Source organism: Mobula birostris, chromosome 6 (genome assembly GCF_030028105.1).
Source record: "Mobula birostris isolate sMobBir1 chromosome 6, sMobBir1.hap1, whole genome shotgun sequence".
NCBI classification, from domain to species: Eukaryota; Metazoa; Chordata; class Chondrichthyes; order Myliobatiformes; family Myliobatidae; genus Mobula; species Mobula birostris.
In genome coordinates this window covers 63,484,671-63,502,497 of record NC_092375.1, presented here as the reverse complement: position 1 = coordinate 63,502,497, position 17,827 = coordinate 63,484,671, and the positions used below count along the sequence as shown (strand labels likewise).

Genomic DNA, 17,827 nt, shown 5'->3' with positions numbered 1-17,827 from the left:
AAGACAGTAAGGGAGCACATGGCTCGATGGTGTCTGAACACTCAGACTAAATTATACACTCATTTCATGCTATATAAATTATCTTCATTTAACTATGGTCTTATTCAAACAAACAACAACACCAACACACACAAAATGTTGAAGGAACTCAGCAGGCCAGGCAGCATCTATGGAAAAGTATAAGCATTTGACGTTTCGAGCTGAGACCCTTTAATCAGGGCTAACATTGGTTAAACAAACACTGAACCAATATCATCATTGCGGAAATCACTGGCAACTTTTCCAAGGCGTTAAAATGCAATGCATACATTTTGAAAATCCTTTGTGAATTTAAGGGTCTAGTGTTGACCAGATAATTTTTCTTTCTATTCTATCTTGATAATTTCAATATCAACCTGTTTTCCAGCACTCTCTAGTTTAATTAATGCATGTGTAGTTGCACAGTATATTTGGGAGAAAGAAAATGGCCTACCCTTATCTCTCCAACTAAATATTCTGACATTCAGACAGATTTAAAAACAAGTAAATACAAAATAATTTAAACTAAATCAAAGCATGGTACAATAATTATTAACTGTATTAATACAACTACAAACAACTTACTATATTTTCGGATCTCGGCCAAAAACATCAACTGTTTATTCCCCTCCACAGATGCTGCCTGGCCTGCTAAGTTCTCCAGTGTTACGTGTGTGTTGCTGAGGGAGATTTATTGCTGGATTTATGCCATCAGTGAGCATGCAGTGAGAGGGACAGAGGCTTGCATGAGGTTCCCTGCACAGCAGCATGCATGTCTATATGTGCCATCCTTTAATAACTCATCATTACTCTCTCACTCCTGGAAGTACATGCAGTACACTGAGTCACTAGACTGAGTTTGAATTATTCTTTACATTTTCAACAACTACCTTTCTCTGAATAAAACGTGAAACTATGACTAAATGTTGAGTATTAATTTAATGTCTGATGATGTAAATGAGGAGAATAAATTGTATTTCAAAACAGAATAATTGAGATTTCCTGTTAGCCTCACTGGCAATAAATAGAGAAAACTAGAAAACTGCTGCTTGTCTCTTTGTGTTCAATCCTCCTGCTTCTCATCATACTCAGTTCCATTCGAGTCTCACTGACGGTGCACAGCCACAAGTAGTCACAATGTGATAAATCTCTTTTAATCTCAACTCTTAACAGTTTTCAAATTAACTAACATGACTGTGGTATTGGTATGCTGAGGTTCCTCACTTCTCCACAAATTCTACTGACAGCAGAACTCAAAGATGCACCCGCAGACATTTGAACCAATTCATTATACAGTTATTGGAATCCACAATAACATCTTACAGTAGAAAATTCGATGCAAAAAACTAAATACCATCTATCACTGGATCATGTCCACCTATATAGATACAGTTACTTCCAAACACACCGTTATTGGAAAGGCAGAACACACATATACTCTGCATTATTTTAAGTGTCATTATAAACAGTACAAAGGAATTAATATGCCTCCCATCTTGAATAAAATCTTCCCTGAATTGCAGAAAGCCTTTCACAAGATAAAGGTTCACAGAGATCAGGCATTTTGAACAAAAATGTAAAGATGCAAAATAATTACTGCTGTATGAAAATATTCCAACGGCAACATTAGCTCCAGATTGTACTCGAGGTTGCCTTACAGAGTGGATATTCTTTTCCTTGGTGAATTTACAACATTCATCACTGATACACTGCTTTAATTTTCCTCAGGGCACCTCCTGCTAATTTCACCTCTAGATCTCTTTGGATCACTCAAGGTAATAGGCTAAACTTAATTTCTCTAGGAAAGTATTGTGAATCTCGTTTTATATTTATATTTAAATTCACAGAGAATCTAATTGAAATGAAAGAACTTCAAAGCACAGAATGCCAATACCTCAAACTAAGGGTATGATTCAAATAAACAACAAATGTTTATGTATTTGTCATATTTGTACATCAATTACTAAACTCAATTATGCCTGGTAATTCAATTCTTGGCTCATAATTTGGTTCTCGTCTATAATTGATATTTATTGCCCTCTTTACAAAAACTGTAAAAACTCCAGTATAAATACCATTATGAATACTCTCTGGAGGCGGAGCGAAGTGATCATGGTGCTAAATGGTAACTCTTTTGCTTGCATCTTTGAAAACAGCTCTTTTTCCATCTTTTATATCACTATTTTTCCCTTTCAGGGTTCTTTTGAATGACCCTGACCTGGAGTGACACGCTGACTACGGTTCTTTGTGGGAATGGGACTCAATCTCAGGGTTTCATAACTGGCCGTTGTTTGGTTGGTCAAGGGCTCGACCTAAGAGTTCAGTTCGGCTTTGGAGGCCTAGGATCTCAGGGCCCTGGAGATGGGTGGATCGAAAGTCAGTGTCCCGGATGGGTGTGTCATGGGAGCAGCTAAAGATGTTTAGCTGTGTGCCCAGAGATCTGAGACTTTTGGGCACAGAGCTGGAAAAAAGTGATGCAACAAACTTTTAACATTGCAAGTCAGTGAGTTGTTTGTTATGTCTCCCCTCTCACTGTGAAACGGAGACATCTCTTTCTCCCTTATTAGGGAGAGAGAGAGCCTGTGGTATGTTGAATACCGGGTGAAACGCCAAGTCTTTGGAGTGCTGCAAGTCTGTGTCTTTACTATTGCTTTTGCTGCACACTTGAGTGCTCGGTGATGGGTGCCGATGCTTTTTTTTGCCAGTGGGAGGAGGGGGGATTTGTGCTAGCTGTTGCTTATACACAGGAGGGAGGGAAGCTGGGGGGGAATTTGGGGTTCTAACATTTAATTGTCATTCATTCTTTGGGGCACTCCTCTGTTTTTGTGGATCGTTGCGAAGAGAAAGCATTTCAAGATGTATAATTGTATACATTTCTCTGGCATTAAATGTACCATTGAAACCTATGAATTTTCCAACTTGATGATTTTATATTACATTGTCTAATTTATTTTGGTACATTAGTTAATGTTTGAGTATAACCTCTTGCAAACAATATCTGGGGTACTCCCTGTCAGAGTGGTTCCTGAGGATTTCTAAATTTGTGACCATACCCATCAAACTGTTCATCTTCCATAATACAATCGTGTTATCCACAACAACCAGCTATTTGGGCATTAAAGTTTTCCCTTAAACTATTACCCCCACTTCCTACTCCTACTCTTCCTATTTTAACTCTGGATAGACATTTCATTAACAGAAAACCAGAAGTAAATGAAAGGTGACATCTAAATTATTTCATAATTGGCACTTTTAAAAGTTTCTGTTTAGTGCACCAGCGAAGTAATACCTTGATTCCCATCCCTGCATCTGATATTTTCACTTTCCTACTATCTCTAAACCCCATGATCACTGATGTCCCTCTTTGATTCATGGGCCCTGCAAATAATGTGCCACATGTGGTCTTGCATCCAGTACATCTGCATTGCCAGTTTAAATTAAATTCAGGAGGATCAAAAAATCAACCCCAGGCCTTCCAGGAGCAGCTTCCATCACACGGCACACAATTAACTTTGGTAACACCTTGCTTGCATTTGAGTAAGGATGCCAAAGCTACATTGAATTACCAGTTTAGCCAGTATCCTTTCAGAGACTTTCCATTAAATAACACTGCAGCTTCCTACCTATTTGAATTTTTTCTGAGTTATGAACATAACATTCCATAACTTGGTGAGCACTGTCGCAGACAGTACCGAAGTGCAGGTCCTATGAGTGAATTAACCAACAGTGAAGACAGTCATTTGTGTCTTAGGCCATGCTGTTCCATCTGGGGGACAACACTGATATTTAACCAACGATGTGGAAAAGTACCCAGCTACGTCTTGTTCACTAAAAGTTGGATACATCAAATCTGGGTAATTATTGTCTAATCAGTCTTCTAACAATATTAGCAATGTCTTGGAAGCTGTCGGCAAGAAGAGTTTGTTCACTGATGACCTACCTATCAATGATAAATTGGGGTTTGACTTGCTAAAGGTGCATTTGGCATCAAGGTAGCATTTGGGCTAAGTATCACATCAAGTCACTGTCATTAAAGCTAAAATACTCCAATAAATGGAGTCATACCTGGTAGAAAGAAAGATATTGTACTTATTTGACTAGAGGATCAGAGGTGAAGAGGGTCAGTAACTTTAAATTCCTGGGAGTCACTATCTCAGACGACCAGTCCTGGACTCATCATATAAATATAATTGTGAAGAAAGCATGACAGTGTCTCTACTTCCTTAGGAGTCTGTAGATATTTGGCATGTCATCAAAAACCTTGTCAGACTTTGATAGATGCATGGTGGATAGTGTCATGACTGCCTGCATTATGGCCGGTAATGGGAACACCAATGCCTTTGAGCGGAAAATCCTACCAAAGGTAGTGGATTCGGACCAGTACGTCATAGGTAAAACCTTCACAACCATTGAGCACATCCACAGAAGTATCTCAAGGCAGTTTTTCTTGGCCCAACCGTCTTCAGCAGCTTCATCACCAGTTTTCATTTCAGCATAAAATCAGAAATGCAGGTCATTGCACAGTGGTCCATTCCATTTGCGGTTTTTTGGCAAACGAAACAGTCGTACCTGCATTTACTATAACAAGACTTGGACAGTATTCTGCATATGTCTGATAACAGGCTTGTAAAATTTACACCACAACACTTTAATGGCTGTATCTAACTAGGCTTTGACAGTTGCACCTTTTCTATTAATGACACAAGAGGACATCCAGCCCATGGACTCAAATCCAGTTCCAAGGGGAGCAATTCCACTTGTCCCATTCCCCTTCTGCTTGTTTCTGTGTCTTTGCAGCTTATTTTCTCGCCAATCAGCTTCCTTTTGATTCTATTAACCTCTGTAGCAGGATAATTTTCAGTAGCCAATTAATCCGTTCGTATTTCATTGGATTAATCAGAGCACCCAGAGAAAGCCCACACCATCATAACGTGTATGCACACACTCTACAGAGACAGCTTCAGAAGCAGGGACTTTGGAGCTGAGAGGCAACAGCAGTACCCGCTTTGTACTGTGCTCCATAATCACCAATAGTTTATCAATCATTGCTAGAAATTCACCTGGACCAGCCACATCAACACATGTGTAAGGAGTCAGTGGTTGGGCATTCTGAAGTGAATAACTTGCCTCTCAACAACAAGACACATGCCTGATGAAATATTTCCCATTTACATAGACAAGTGTAACACAACTAAGTCCCAAGAAGTCCAAAATCATCCTAGTCAAAGCAGCCCACTTGACTCACACCCAAAGTCAACCACACTACATATGCTTTCTCTCTACCACTGATACACAGTGGCTGTGGCTGTTGTACCCTGGGCAAGTAATTGCACTGGATTTGTGACCATTTACAAACTGCAATGCAGTTACTTATCAAAGTTACTGCAGAAGTTCTTTCAGTTAGTCCTGATGAAGGGTCTCGGCCCGAAACGTCGACTGTACCTCTTCCTAGAGATGCTGCCTGGCCTGCTGCGTTCACTAGCAACTTTTATGTGTGTTGCTTGAATTTCCAGCATCTGCAGATTTCCTCGTGTTTGCGTTCACAAATCCTTGACCTCTGGCAAGAAAGACAAGGACAGTAGGTGTATGGGAACACCACTACTTGTAGGCTCCCTTCCTAGCCACACAACATCTTGATTTGGAAATACATCACCAGTCAGTCCTTCATCGCAGGGTCCAAATCCTCCAACTCTCTACCCAGCAGCAGCATGGGGCTACCTTCACCAAAGGATTGCAGGAGTTCAAGAAGATGTTCATATTCAAATTCAAGGGCAATCAATAATGAATGGGCTAGAATGCTGGCCTTGTCAGTAACTCTATGATCCAGAAAATGAATAAACAAAAGGCACATGCTACTATTTTAACTGTAAGATACATGCAACACTAATTGTAAATATTAATAACATACTGCAAGTAGAGTGACGATGTGACGATGACCCTATACAGGGAACAAGCTAAGAATTTCATAAATTCAAAGCAAATGTGGCTCTCAGAAATACTGTTTCCCAAACAATGAAACAGTACCCCAATCACAAACAAGAGAAACCCTGCAGATGCTAGAAATCCAAGCAACACACACACAAAATGCTGCAGCAACTCAGAAGGCCAGGCGGCATCTACAATAAAGAATATAGTCGACGTTTCGGGTCAAGACTCGGCCCAAAATGTTGGTTGCACTGTTTTCCATGGATGTTTCCTGGCCTGCTGAGTTTCTCCAGCATTTTGTGTGTTGCTATAAAACTGTAGCATATTTTTTCTCTGCCTGTTTTATAGCTAAAATAAATGGATATTTTCCAAGGCCAATATTGTACTCCCCAAGGAAGCCCAAATGATGCTGTGCCAATTTGGGTTTCGAAAGTAACAAACATCATACCCTTCGCATGCAGTAATAAAAGAGGTTTCATATTTACATGCCAACAGGGAAACTGCAATGTCCCAAGACATACAGTGTCAAGTTGGATCTGCACTCATAGTTCAGCAAAGATACAGCCCAGCTCGTACCTGCCCCTAAACTGCCAAAGTAATGTTTCTTTTCAAAAGGCTTTGATCTGATTATTTGATTTACTTTCACAAATCTTGCATTTGTCAGTCTGCAATCGGGGACGATCCCATTCTACTGCTCTTCCTCCACAAATGCCATTCAACATGGCAACGTAGCGGTTTAGCGTGATGGGATTATATATCGGGGTGGAGTTCAGAGTTCATTCTCACCGTCCTCTGTAAGGAGTCGCTGTATGTCCTCCTGGTCGAATGCATGAGGTTTCCCCAGGTGCTCCGTTTTCCTCCCACAGTCCAAAGACGTACCTGGTAGATTCACTGGTCATTGTAAATTATCCTGTGATTAGGTTAGTGTAAAATTAAGGTTGTTGGGGGTTGCTGGGGTGGTGCTGCTTAAAAGGTCAGAAAGGCTTATTCTAAACCTTATCTCCAAGTAAATAAATAACTTCTGCCCAACAATGTTTTTTTAAGTAGCCAGATGCAGTCAGTTTTTACAATGGCTCCTGAGATGGTGATGTGCCTCTGATGTGAGATGTGGCAGTCTTGGGGGAATGCCCCTCTCCCGCAGAATCACATCTGCCAGAAGTGCATACGGCTGGGTGATCTGGAAGACCATGTAAGGAATCTGGAGTAGCACCTGGATGACCTTCGACTCATAAGCGAGAATGAGGCAGTCATAGATGAGAGTTACAGGGAGGTAGTCACATCTAGGCTGTCGGAAGCAGGCCGTTGGGTGACAGTCAGAGGGGAGAAAGCGAAGATGAGCAGACAGGTAGTGCAGAGCACCCCTGTAGCCAGTCCCCTGAATAATAAGTTTACTGTCCTGGATACTGTCGGCGGGGACGACCGACCAGGTGTGAGCCACGGTGGCAGGGCCTCCGGCACTGAGTCTGACCCTGTGGTGCAGAAGCGTGGGACGGAGAAGAGGAGAGCTGTCGTCATGGGAGACTCTATAGTCAGGGAAGCAGACAGGAGATTTTGTGGATGTGAGAAGGACACCCGCATGGTTTGTTGCCTCCCGGGTACCAGGGTCCGTGACGTCTCTGACCGGGTGCACGACATCCTGGTACGAGAGGGAAAGCAACCAGAAGTCGTGATACATGTTGGGACCAACGACATAGGCAGGAAGAGGGATGAGGTCCTGAAGTGTGAGTTTCGGGAACTAGGCAGAAGGCTGAAGAACAGGACCTCAAGGGTGGCGTTCTCAGGATTTATGCCACTGCTACATGACAGTGATGGTACGAATTGGAGGGGATGGCAGTTGAATGGGTGGCTGAGGAGTTGGTGCAGGGAGCAGGGTTTTAGATTTTTGGATTATTGGGATCTCTTCTGGGGAAGGTGGGACCTGTACAGATTGGATGGGTTGCACCTGAACTCGAGGGGGAGCAATATCCTTGCAGGTAGGTTCGCTGGCATGGTTAGGGAGGGTTTAAACTAATTTGCGAGGTGGTTGGGACCCAGAGTCATAGAGCAGTGAAAGAAGTGCATGGAGTAAAGCCAGATATAACATATACAGAGGCTTTGAGGAAAGAGAAGCAGACTAAACAGTGTAAAGACAGTAAGGTAGAAGGGCTGAAATGTGTTTACCTCAATGCAAGAAGTATCGGGAACAAAGGTGATGAACTGAGGGCTTGGATACATACATGGAATTATGATGTAGTGGCCATTACAGAGACTTGGCTGGCACCAGGGCAGGAACGGATTCTCAATATTCCTGGATTTCAGTGCCTTAAAAGGGATAGAGAGGGCAGAAAAAGGGGAGGAGGAGTGGCATTACTGGTCAGGGATACTATTACAGCTACAGAAAGGGTAGGTAATGTAGCAGGATCCACTTTTGAGTCAGTATGGGTGGAAGTCAGGAACAGGAAAGGAGCAGTTACTCTATTGGGGGTATTCTATAGGCCCCCTGGCCTACAGAGATACAGAGGAGCAGGTTGGGAGGCAGATTTTGGAAAGGTGCAAAAATAACAGGGTTGTTATCATGGGTGACTTTAATTTCCCTAATATTGATTGGCAGCTGATTAGTTCCAAGGGTTTAGATGGGGCAGAGTTTGTTAAGTGTGCCCAGGATGGATTCCTGTCACAGTATGTGGACAGGCCGACTAGGGGGGAATGCCATACTAGATCTAGTACTAGGTAATGAACTGGGTCAGGTCACAGATTCACAGATCTCTCAGTGGGTGAGCATCTGGGGGACAGTGACCACCGCTCCCTGGCCTTCAGCGTTATCATGGAACAGGACAGAATCAGAGAGGACAGGAAAATTTTTAATTGGGGAAGGGCAAATTATGAGGCTATAAGGCTAGAACTTGCGGGTGTGAATTGGGATGTTGTTTTACCAGGGAAATGTACTATGGACATGTGGTCGATGTTTAGAGATCTCTTGCAGGATGTTAGCGATAAATTCGTCCTGGTGAGGAAGATAAAGAATGGTAGGGTGAAGGAACCATGGGTGACAAGTGAGGTGGAAAATCTAGTCAGGTGGAAGAAGGCAGCATACATGAGGTTTAGGAAGCAGGGATCAGATGGGTCTATTGAGGAATTTAGGGAAGCAAGAAAGGAGCTTAAGATGGGGCTGAGAAGAGCAAGAAGGGGGCATGAGAAGGCCTTGGCGAGTAGGGTAAAGGAATACCCCAAGGCATTCTTCAATTATGTGAAGATAAAAAGGATGACAGGAGTGAAGGTAGGACCGATTAGAGATAAAGGTGGGAAGATGTGCCTGGAGGCTGTGGAAGTGAGCGAGGTCCTCAATGAATACTTCTCTTCACTCTGGGAAGGATGTGGAAGTATTGGAAAGGGTACAGAGGAGATTTACCAGGATGCTGCCTGGTTTAGAGAGTATGCATTATGATCAGAGATTAAAGAAGCTAGGGCTTTACTCTTTGGACAGAAGGAGGATGAGAGGAGACATGATAGAGGTGTACAAGATAATAAGAGGAATAGATAGAGTGGATAGCCAGCGCCTCTTCCCCAGGGCACCACTGCTCAATACAAGAGGACATGGCTTTAAGGTAAGCGGTGGGAAGTTCAAGGGGGATATTAGAGGAAGGTTTTTCACTCAGAGAGTGGTTAGTGCGTGGAATGCATTGTCTGAATCAGTGGTGGAGGCAGATACACTAGTGAAGTTTAAGAGACTACTAGACAGGTGTATGGAGGAATTTAAGGTGGGGGCTTATATGGGAGGCAGGGTTTGAGGGTCAGCACAACATTGTGGGCCGAAGGGCCTGTACTGTGCTGTACTTTTCTATGCTGACTCTAATTAACCTACAACCCAATCTCAAGCCGCCTTTCACCTCCAAGTTGAGATGCACACCCTGTCTATAGTATCTCCCTGAGATCTTAAAATGGAGTTTAAGAAATCCTTTCATCATTCACCAATAACTGTATGACACGTCCACCCAATGACATTTAATGTGCTCGTGTATATTCACTGTGTACAATAAAGGAGGAATGCCATTTCTCCCCATATCGGTAAGATTTGCATATTCACCAGTGAGATTAATGTGGCTCACACACCCAATTTACAAACCAACTGTACGACTGTTCTTCTGCATTCCTGTCATATCTATTGCCCCACTTTCACCTGTTAATAAGTTGAACAAACTAACAGCACTACACTATTAGTCTGAATGCAAAATGGCCCATCACATTAGAGAATCACTCCCCACAATTGATCATTCTCTCCTCTCTACATTGCTCAAAACCCAACAATTTTCCTCCAAATGCTGTTTGTCTTTCTCTGTTTGGTTCACAGTTATACCTTTGATGTTATACATAACGTCTTGACATTATCTCCTCTCATACTTACTGCATTTTCCTTCTGAAATTCTGCTCTTACTGCATCTTAACTTATTCAGAGACTTAGCCCTTGATTCCGTTTTCACATCTTTGTCAGGATGTGCTTAACATGCACCTTTAATCCAAGTATTTCCTATCATTGGTCTGTCATTTTTCAATTAACTAATCCAGGTCTCTTATCTGATATGACACAATTAAATAGGAACAATTATGTCAATTCTAAATGTTTACTTTAATTAAGTAGTTTTGATTGACATAATCTACTGATGTGGGCTGCATTCCTATCAAAATGCAGTGAAGAGGGGAAAAGCAATGTCATGGGCAACCAAAATATAAAGAAGGTTGAGGAGAGAGGAAATATTGTTAAACTTTCATAATGTCAGAAATGTGGGTCTACAGCTGAAGTTTCCTCTTGATCAGTCATTTCTGTCAGCTAGTGGCTATTACAGGAGGTATTACTGTACTATAGGTATTTAGTTATAGAATGGTGTGACTCAGGATTTGTATAGAACATTGAACACAGAACATTCCAGGCCCTTCAGGGCAGGGTGTCGTGGTGACCTTTTCACCTACTCTAAGATGAATATTTCCCTTACCTCCAAAATAGCTCTCCCGCTTTCTTTCATCCATGTGCTAAGAATCTTTTAAATGTTGCTAATATATCAGACTCTACCACTGCCCCTGGTAAACATTCCATGCACCTACAACTTTCTGTCTAAAACAGTTACCTCTAACATACTGCCTATACTTTCCTCCAATCACTTTAAAAGTATGCCCCTTCATATTAGCCATTTCTGCCCCAGAAAAAAGACTCTGGCTCTCCCCTCCATCTATGCATCTTATCATTTTGTACATCATTCATACTTAGCTCACTCAGCCGATCCTCATAAGACACACTCTCCAACAGCAACCTGGCACATCTCCTCTGCATCCTCTCTAATGCTTCCATATCCTTCCTATAATGATGTGACCAGAAATGAACACCATACACAAAGTATGGTCCAAAATTCCAAGGTTATCTCTATTATCTTCCTTGAACAAAGGAATAAGGTTTACCTCCACCCAGTCTTCTGGTGTTACACTTGTGGACAGTGAGGACGCAAAGATCCTCACCAAAGGCACGGAAATGTCTTCCTTGCTTCCCACAGGAGATATCCTGTCTGACCATGGGGACCTATCTATCCTAATGTCTATCAAACATTCCAGCATATCCTCTTTCTTAATCTTGACATGTTCTGACACTTCAGCCTTTTTTTACACTGTCCTCACATTTGGTCAATGTCCCTCTCATTGGTGAATACTGAAGTAAAAAAATTCTTTAAGGACCCCCTGCCCCATCTCCTCTGATTCCAGGCGCATGTTTCCTCTTCTTTTGCTGACTGGTTGTACCCTCACACTCATCGTCCTCATGTTCTTTGTGGATGTGTAGAATATCTTGGGGTTTTCCTTGCAAAACCTTCCTATGCCCCCTTCTCATTTTCATAAGTCCATTCTTAAGCTCTTTCCTTGTAACTCTCATGAGCCCTGTCTGAGCCTTGCTTCCAAAAACTTAAGTATGCTTAGCTTCTTTAATCTTTTTCAGAGGTAGTCTCTGAACACCGTTGTACACAGAGGTGTGCCATGAATCTATGTTGAATATGCAAACATGTAGAGTGATAGTTATAGTTATAACCATTCATTAAATTACTGCTGCTTATGCTCACATTGAAGACCACCCTTTGTCATATCACTGCATCATTCCACTTGAGGGAAGATAACTTTTAACTCTGTTATGGTTCATCTCTCGATTTCAGCTGAAGTCCAAATGACATTGTCTGAGATATACTGTGTTCTGACCGCACTTTCATTTAAGACATGTCAATGCATCGAGTTTAAAGCTGGTTTTTGTTCATCACTAGGTGAAGTGCAAATTTACATTCACTCTTGATTCTGCCCTATTCAAAATAAGGTGGAAATCTGTTTGTTAGGATATAGTGAGAAAACTTTGTTTTAACTAAAATAATTCAGAGGATCACCCAGATACAGTACAGAATTGAGAAAAAACAAGTGTAATAAAAGTCAGCAAAGTGATTCTGGCCAACTGACAGATAATCTTGTCTCTGCCCATTAATGCTGCATTTCTCAGGTTAAGTAGGCTACTTAACTGGAGCAGAGGAAATAAAAACTATTGCTTTTACAGTCATCTATTCTACATTTATTATTTGGCAGATCTAAAATAAAAACATGCATAGAAGAAATACATCAGTCAGAACCAATTAACCAATAAGAACATACTAACCTTTCCTGAAGAAATACTTAAAATTCTTGCTTCAATGCATATACTGTATCTTTTAAGTCACATTTTAATTATGATACATTTATATTAGATTCCTACTTATCAGAACCATGTTTTTTCAGGGGGAATGCATTATTTGTTGAGTAACAGCAAAACACAAAGATATTGGATCTAATAAATACAATATCTGTCATGTCATCTGCAGAAGTTCTCCGATGAGTCAGCAGTAGTTGGGCCCTATAAAGGAAGGGCAAGAGAAAAAAAGATTCACACAGAGTGGTGGGTGAGTGGAGTGCACTGCCAGCGATGGTGGTGGAGGCGGACACAACAGGGTCTTTTAAGAGACTCTTAGATAGGTACACAGAGCTTAGAAAAATAGAGGGCTATGCGGTAGGGAAATTCTAGGCAGTTTCTAGAGTGGGTAACATGGTCGGCACAACATTGTGGGCCAAAGGGCCTGTAATGTGCTGCAGATTTCTATGTTCTTTGTTCTTGTACTAAATAGTTTGATAGATTATTAGTTTTCAGAGGATGGACTTGGAAATCTGAGCCAATTTTGACTTTGCATTACCCTTCAACAAACTTTCTTCTGACAAAATATACATTTATAAAAATTAATTTCACAATGCTATAAGCTTCTTGTCTCTTTTCATATTACTCTAGAATCAAATGATTTTCAATTAATTTTAAACATTTTTTATGAAAATGGATTTACAAATTTTACCATCAACATGCAAAGATTAATGGGAAGATAGATTATGAAGGTAAACTCGCACAAAATATTAAAAAGTTTTAAAAAAATAATTATATAAAGTAAGAAAGTGTGGCTAAAGTGAATGTAGGTCCCTTGGAAGGTGAGAGAGTGGAATTAATACTGCGTGATGGGGAAATGGCCAAGGTCTTGAACAAATATTTTGTATCAGTCTTCACGATGGAGGACAGATCTCACATGCCAAAGAGAGATGCAATGAATGTGATGAGAGATGAAGACCATGATACAATCGCTGTCACTAAAGAGATAATGATGAGCAAACTATTATGTTTAAAGGCAGACAAATCTTCTCGTCCTGATGGGATGCATCCCAGGCTACTGAAGGAAATGGTGGTATTATAGCATGTTTGTGACAATTTACCAAAATTCTCTAGATTCTGGGCAGGTCCTGGTTGATTGGAACACAGCAAATATCATGCCATTGTTTAAAAAGGGTTGTAGACCAAAGGTAGGGAACAAAAGGCCAGTTAGCTTAACATTTATAATTGGAAAAAGTGCTTGAAGCTCTCATTAATGAGGAAATCATGAGACTTTGGAATAGAATGGCTCTATCAGGTAGACACAGAAATGACGGGTTGGTCCTGTTTGACAAGATTACTGGAGTTCTGTGAAGATATAATAAGGTGCCACATAAAAGACATATCAATAAGATAAGGACACATGGAATTGGGGGTAATGTATAAGCATGGATGGAGGATTGGTTTACCAATAGAAGGCAGAGAATTATGAATAATGGGTATTTCGCTGGCTAGCATCAGTGGTGATTGGAGTGCCACGGGGTCAGTGCTGTGCTCACAACTGTTTACAATATAGATTAACAATTTGGAAGAGGGGCTCAATTTGGAAGAGTGTAGTATCCATGCTTGCTGATGACACAAACTTAAGCAGAAAATTAAATCGTGAAGAGGATGTAGAGGGTCTACAGAGAGATACATAGAGAGGTTAGGTGACTGGGTAAGGATCTGGCAAAAGGAGTACAATGGTGGTAAATACTAGGTCATCAACTTTGGAAGGTAAAACTATAGGACTAGACTATTACTTAAATGGTGAAAGATTGAGGATGCTGTTATGTAGAGGGACATTGGAATGCCTGTGCATGATTTGCAACAGGTTATTAAGAAGGCAAATGGAATATTGGCATTCAATGTTAGAGGGATTGAATTTAAAAGCAGGAAGTTCATGTTGCAATTGTACAGGGTACTTGTGAGGCTGCACCTGGAGTACTGCATGTATTTCTGCTCTCCTGACTTGAGAAAAGACACACTGGCTCTGGAGTGGTGCAGGGAGTTTCACCAGGTTAATTCTGAAGATAAAAGCGTTAGCCTATGAGAAGACACTGAGCCACCTGGAATAAACTTGCTGCAATTGAGAAGAATGAGAGAGGATCTTATAGAATCGTATAAAATTACGAATGGGGGAGATAAGATAGAGGCAGTAAAGTTGTTTCTACCTATAAGTGAGACTAGAACTTGGGACATAGCCTCAAGATTTGGGCAATTAAATTTAGAATGGAGATGATAAAAAACTGATTTTCCCAGAGAGTAGTAAATCTATGGAATTCTCTACCCAGGGAATCGATAGAGACTAAAGTGATGACAATGGTGTTGACAGCAGTGAGTCCCAGCTCGTGGCTCACCCACTTGTTAAACCTGCTATGTACATATACTGAATAATTGTGAATGTCTTTGCTACTCACACTTATTCAAGATGTGTCAGAAATTCAGTATATATAAAATAAGCCACATAAGTTAGAACAGATTAAGAGAGTAAAAACAGGCCTCCACAGACCTAAAACAATCAAAACAATTGAACTAATTTAATGAAAAGTAACAAAATGTTTCTTCCATTGAATTCACTAGGTGGACTATATTTACATGAGACAAATTTGGTAGAGGTGTAACAGACAGATTTCCCACTCCAGCAGCTAAGAAACCAGTGGAAGTTTGTACTGTCCCATTGTACTCCATGTGGAGTCCACAGGTTCACTGTATGTCTCCAACAGCCAGCACACCCCTCCGCAGGAGGTTGTGCTCCAGCCTCCTTCTGGAAGTTGCTCAATTATGGCATATTTACAGTAAATACATCACATAAATGGTCTCATTTTGTATGAGGAGGAGAGGAAGAGAACGTGCATTTTGATGGTTGGCTAAACAAAAAAAAAATCACAGAGATAACTCAAGCTGACATTACTATGTTTATAGCTTAGCATAATCATAGAAATTGCCTGTCATTTTGTGATTACCAAATGATTTTGCATTCAAGCGAAATGATGATGAGAACTCATGTTTGATGGATTACGGGTCATGATTGATCACTAGGAGTGTCCTATAACTATATTACATTTGATTGCTTTGAAGACTAATACATCGTAACCTTGTTGATAAACATTGCCAGCAGAATGTTGAATCATTCCAACATAGAGAAAACAAAGACAAGAATAGAAACAAACTTGCCAGAAGTCATCCAGAATACATTTTGTTTTTACAATCCAATTGTCCATTAGCCAGACGTGTCTAACATTTGCAGCTGATTATTCTAGAGTACAGTAAAGTACTGATGGCTAGAGTTCACAGTGACAGCAATGAAGGCTTGATGAAGCTACAACAGAACACCTGAATAATTTAAACTGGCCTTTTAGCAGCATTGGCTTGGTCATTGGCATTCAAGAAGTGAAATATGAATTTCATTACTTAAAAACTCCAGTGCCGTGCTGACACAGAAAAAGAAGACAAATTAGTCATGTCATTCGGTAGATCTTTGCAACCCGGAGCTTTCGCTAAATTGGAGTGTGTTGAGTGTTTCCTTTATAACATTAAACTATATTGGTTCAATAAAGTAGCAGAGCCTGACACTTCATCTTTTAAGTGGACAGTCAGACGACTTTGCTATTCTTAATTTTACTTGTGTTCATCTGCTGAGAATTTTTGCTTAAAGGTATGCCCATGAGTGAAACCATAATTAATATTAAATAGATGCTGCTTTGAAATTGCCAAATTAATTTTTGCTCAGTTCAAACTTGCAGTGTAAAAAACACAGTTGTTCCAACAATTCTAAACTAATTGCCTACTTAGTTAACATATTGAGAAAATTATCTGTTTAAATTGCCAAAAGTGCTGTATTAGTGTAATTAATTAACCTGTTTACAGTCCATGGAAAAGCTTTTTAAGCCCTTTATTATTTTATACATAGAGGTTTAAATGGGTATTGGTTCAAAGCTGAACCAAACTGACAGAGAATTCAAGAATGGAAAGTTTACAAAGTCAAAACTGAATGCTGAAGGTCCAAACTAAAATGAGATCCCAAAATGCAGGAATTCATTCCTGACAAGCCGTTGTACACCACCATAGGGCAATTTCACACTTTGTCCGCAACTCTAAAGAATCCAACAGTCCTTTCTTTCAGTGGCTGCACAGGTGAATTCCTGCCAGTAAAAAATAGTTGCAGGCATTCTTCATGTTCAGACACCACCTCTAATGATCAAAATTCACAGAAAACTATAACGAACTGCTCTTTCTCTGTGACATGCTGTGGATGAATGTGATAAAATTCCAAAATGTGCAAGGAGATTAATTATCCTGTTCAGTTGACGTATTGTGCAAATTACAACAAGATCACAAGTTTAACAAATCATTATGTTGCATCAGAGCTATTACATGGTCATATCAGAAGCCAAACACAACTTAAAACTCCAGAAGACACAAAAGATACTTCAAAACAAAAGTCACAGATGCAAACTTAATTAGTAGAATAAGCAGAGGAGATCAAGCACTTACCGGTAACTGCCAGCTCTGTTGTTCTTCTTACCACAAAGCTCCCAAACTTGAGTTCACAGGTGTAATTTCCAACATCATCTTCTGTAACTTCACGAATCAGAAGACTGTCCCCCTTTTGGACAACAGATGGTCGCCAGGCCATTGACTTGCATTCCTGTTTAAATACCATGCTATACTGTAGTATGTATTGGTGCTGCCTCTTAATAATTTTCATTTTTAATGAAACACCAGTCAAAATCAAAATAGTTTACTTTGGGTACAAAATTATAGATACCATCTTACCTTATACCATACTACAGGCTCACTGTCTGGGAGGATGAAATCGTCAGTGTCTGGGCATGTAATCTCCTTGCTTTTACTGAGTTCAGCTTTTTCAAAGTATTTCATTTTTGTGTTGTAGCAAAGTCCTGTATCATTTTCAGCTACAATCAGTGACATTGAAACCTTCATACAGTATGTGGCATTTCTAGAAGGGAGACAAACAAAGAAAGCAATTTAAAATCTTTGCATTCTGTCATTGAAATGACATTTAAGCATTGCTTCAGTGAAGCTCCGATCAGATCATAAACATATTTGCTGTAAGATGTGTTAATTGCTTGCATCTAGTATAAAATAAGAAGCAACAAGCTGCTGTTCAGCAGATAGCATTTTCAGCTGAAGATTTTACCACAGCAGATTGGTTTGCTGATTAAT

The 17,827-nt window shown here is 40.4% G+C and overlaps 1 protein-coding gene across 1 annotated transcript in view; it reads right to left on the bottom strand.

The window, feature by feature from the left end:
* The window catches only part of LOC140199805 (interleukin-1 receptor accessory protein-like 1), a 786,158-nt gene that overhangs the window by 669,399 nt on the left and 98,932 nt on the right, over positions 1 to 17,827 (bottom strand). The window contains exons 2-3 of the mRNA XM_072262294.1: positions 17,417 to 17,600; positions 17,135 to 17,288 (exon numbers count right to left, since the gene is read on the bottom strand). Of these exons, the coding sequence (XP_072118395.1) occupies positions 17,135 to 17,288; positions 17,417 to 17,600 (338 nt within the window). The remainder of the gene's footprint in view (positions 1 to 17,134; positions 17,289 to 17,416; positions 17,601 to 17,827) is intronic.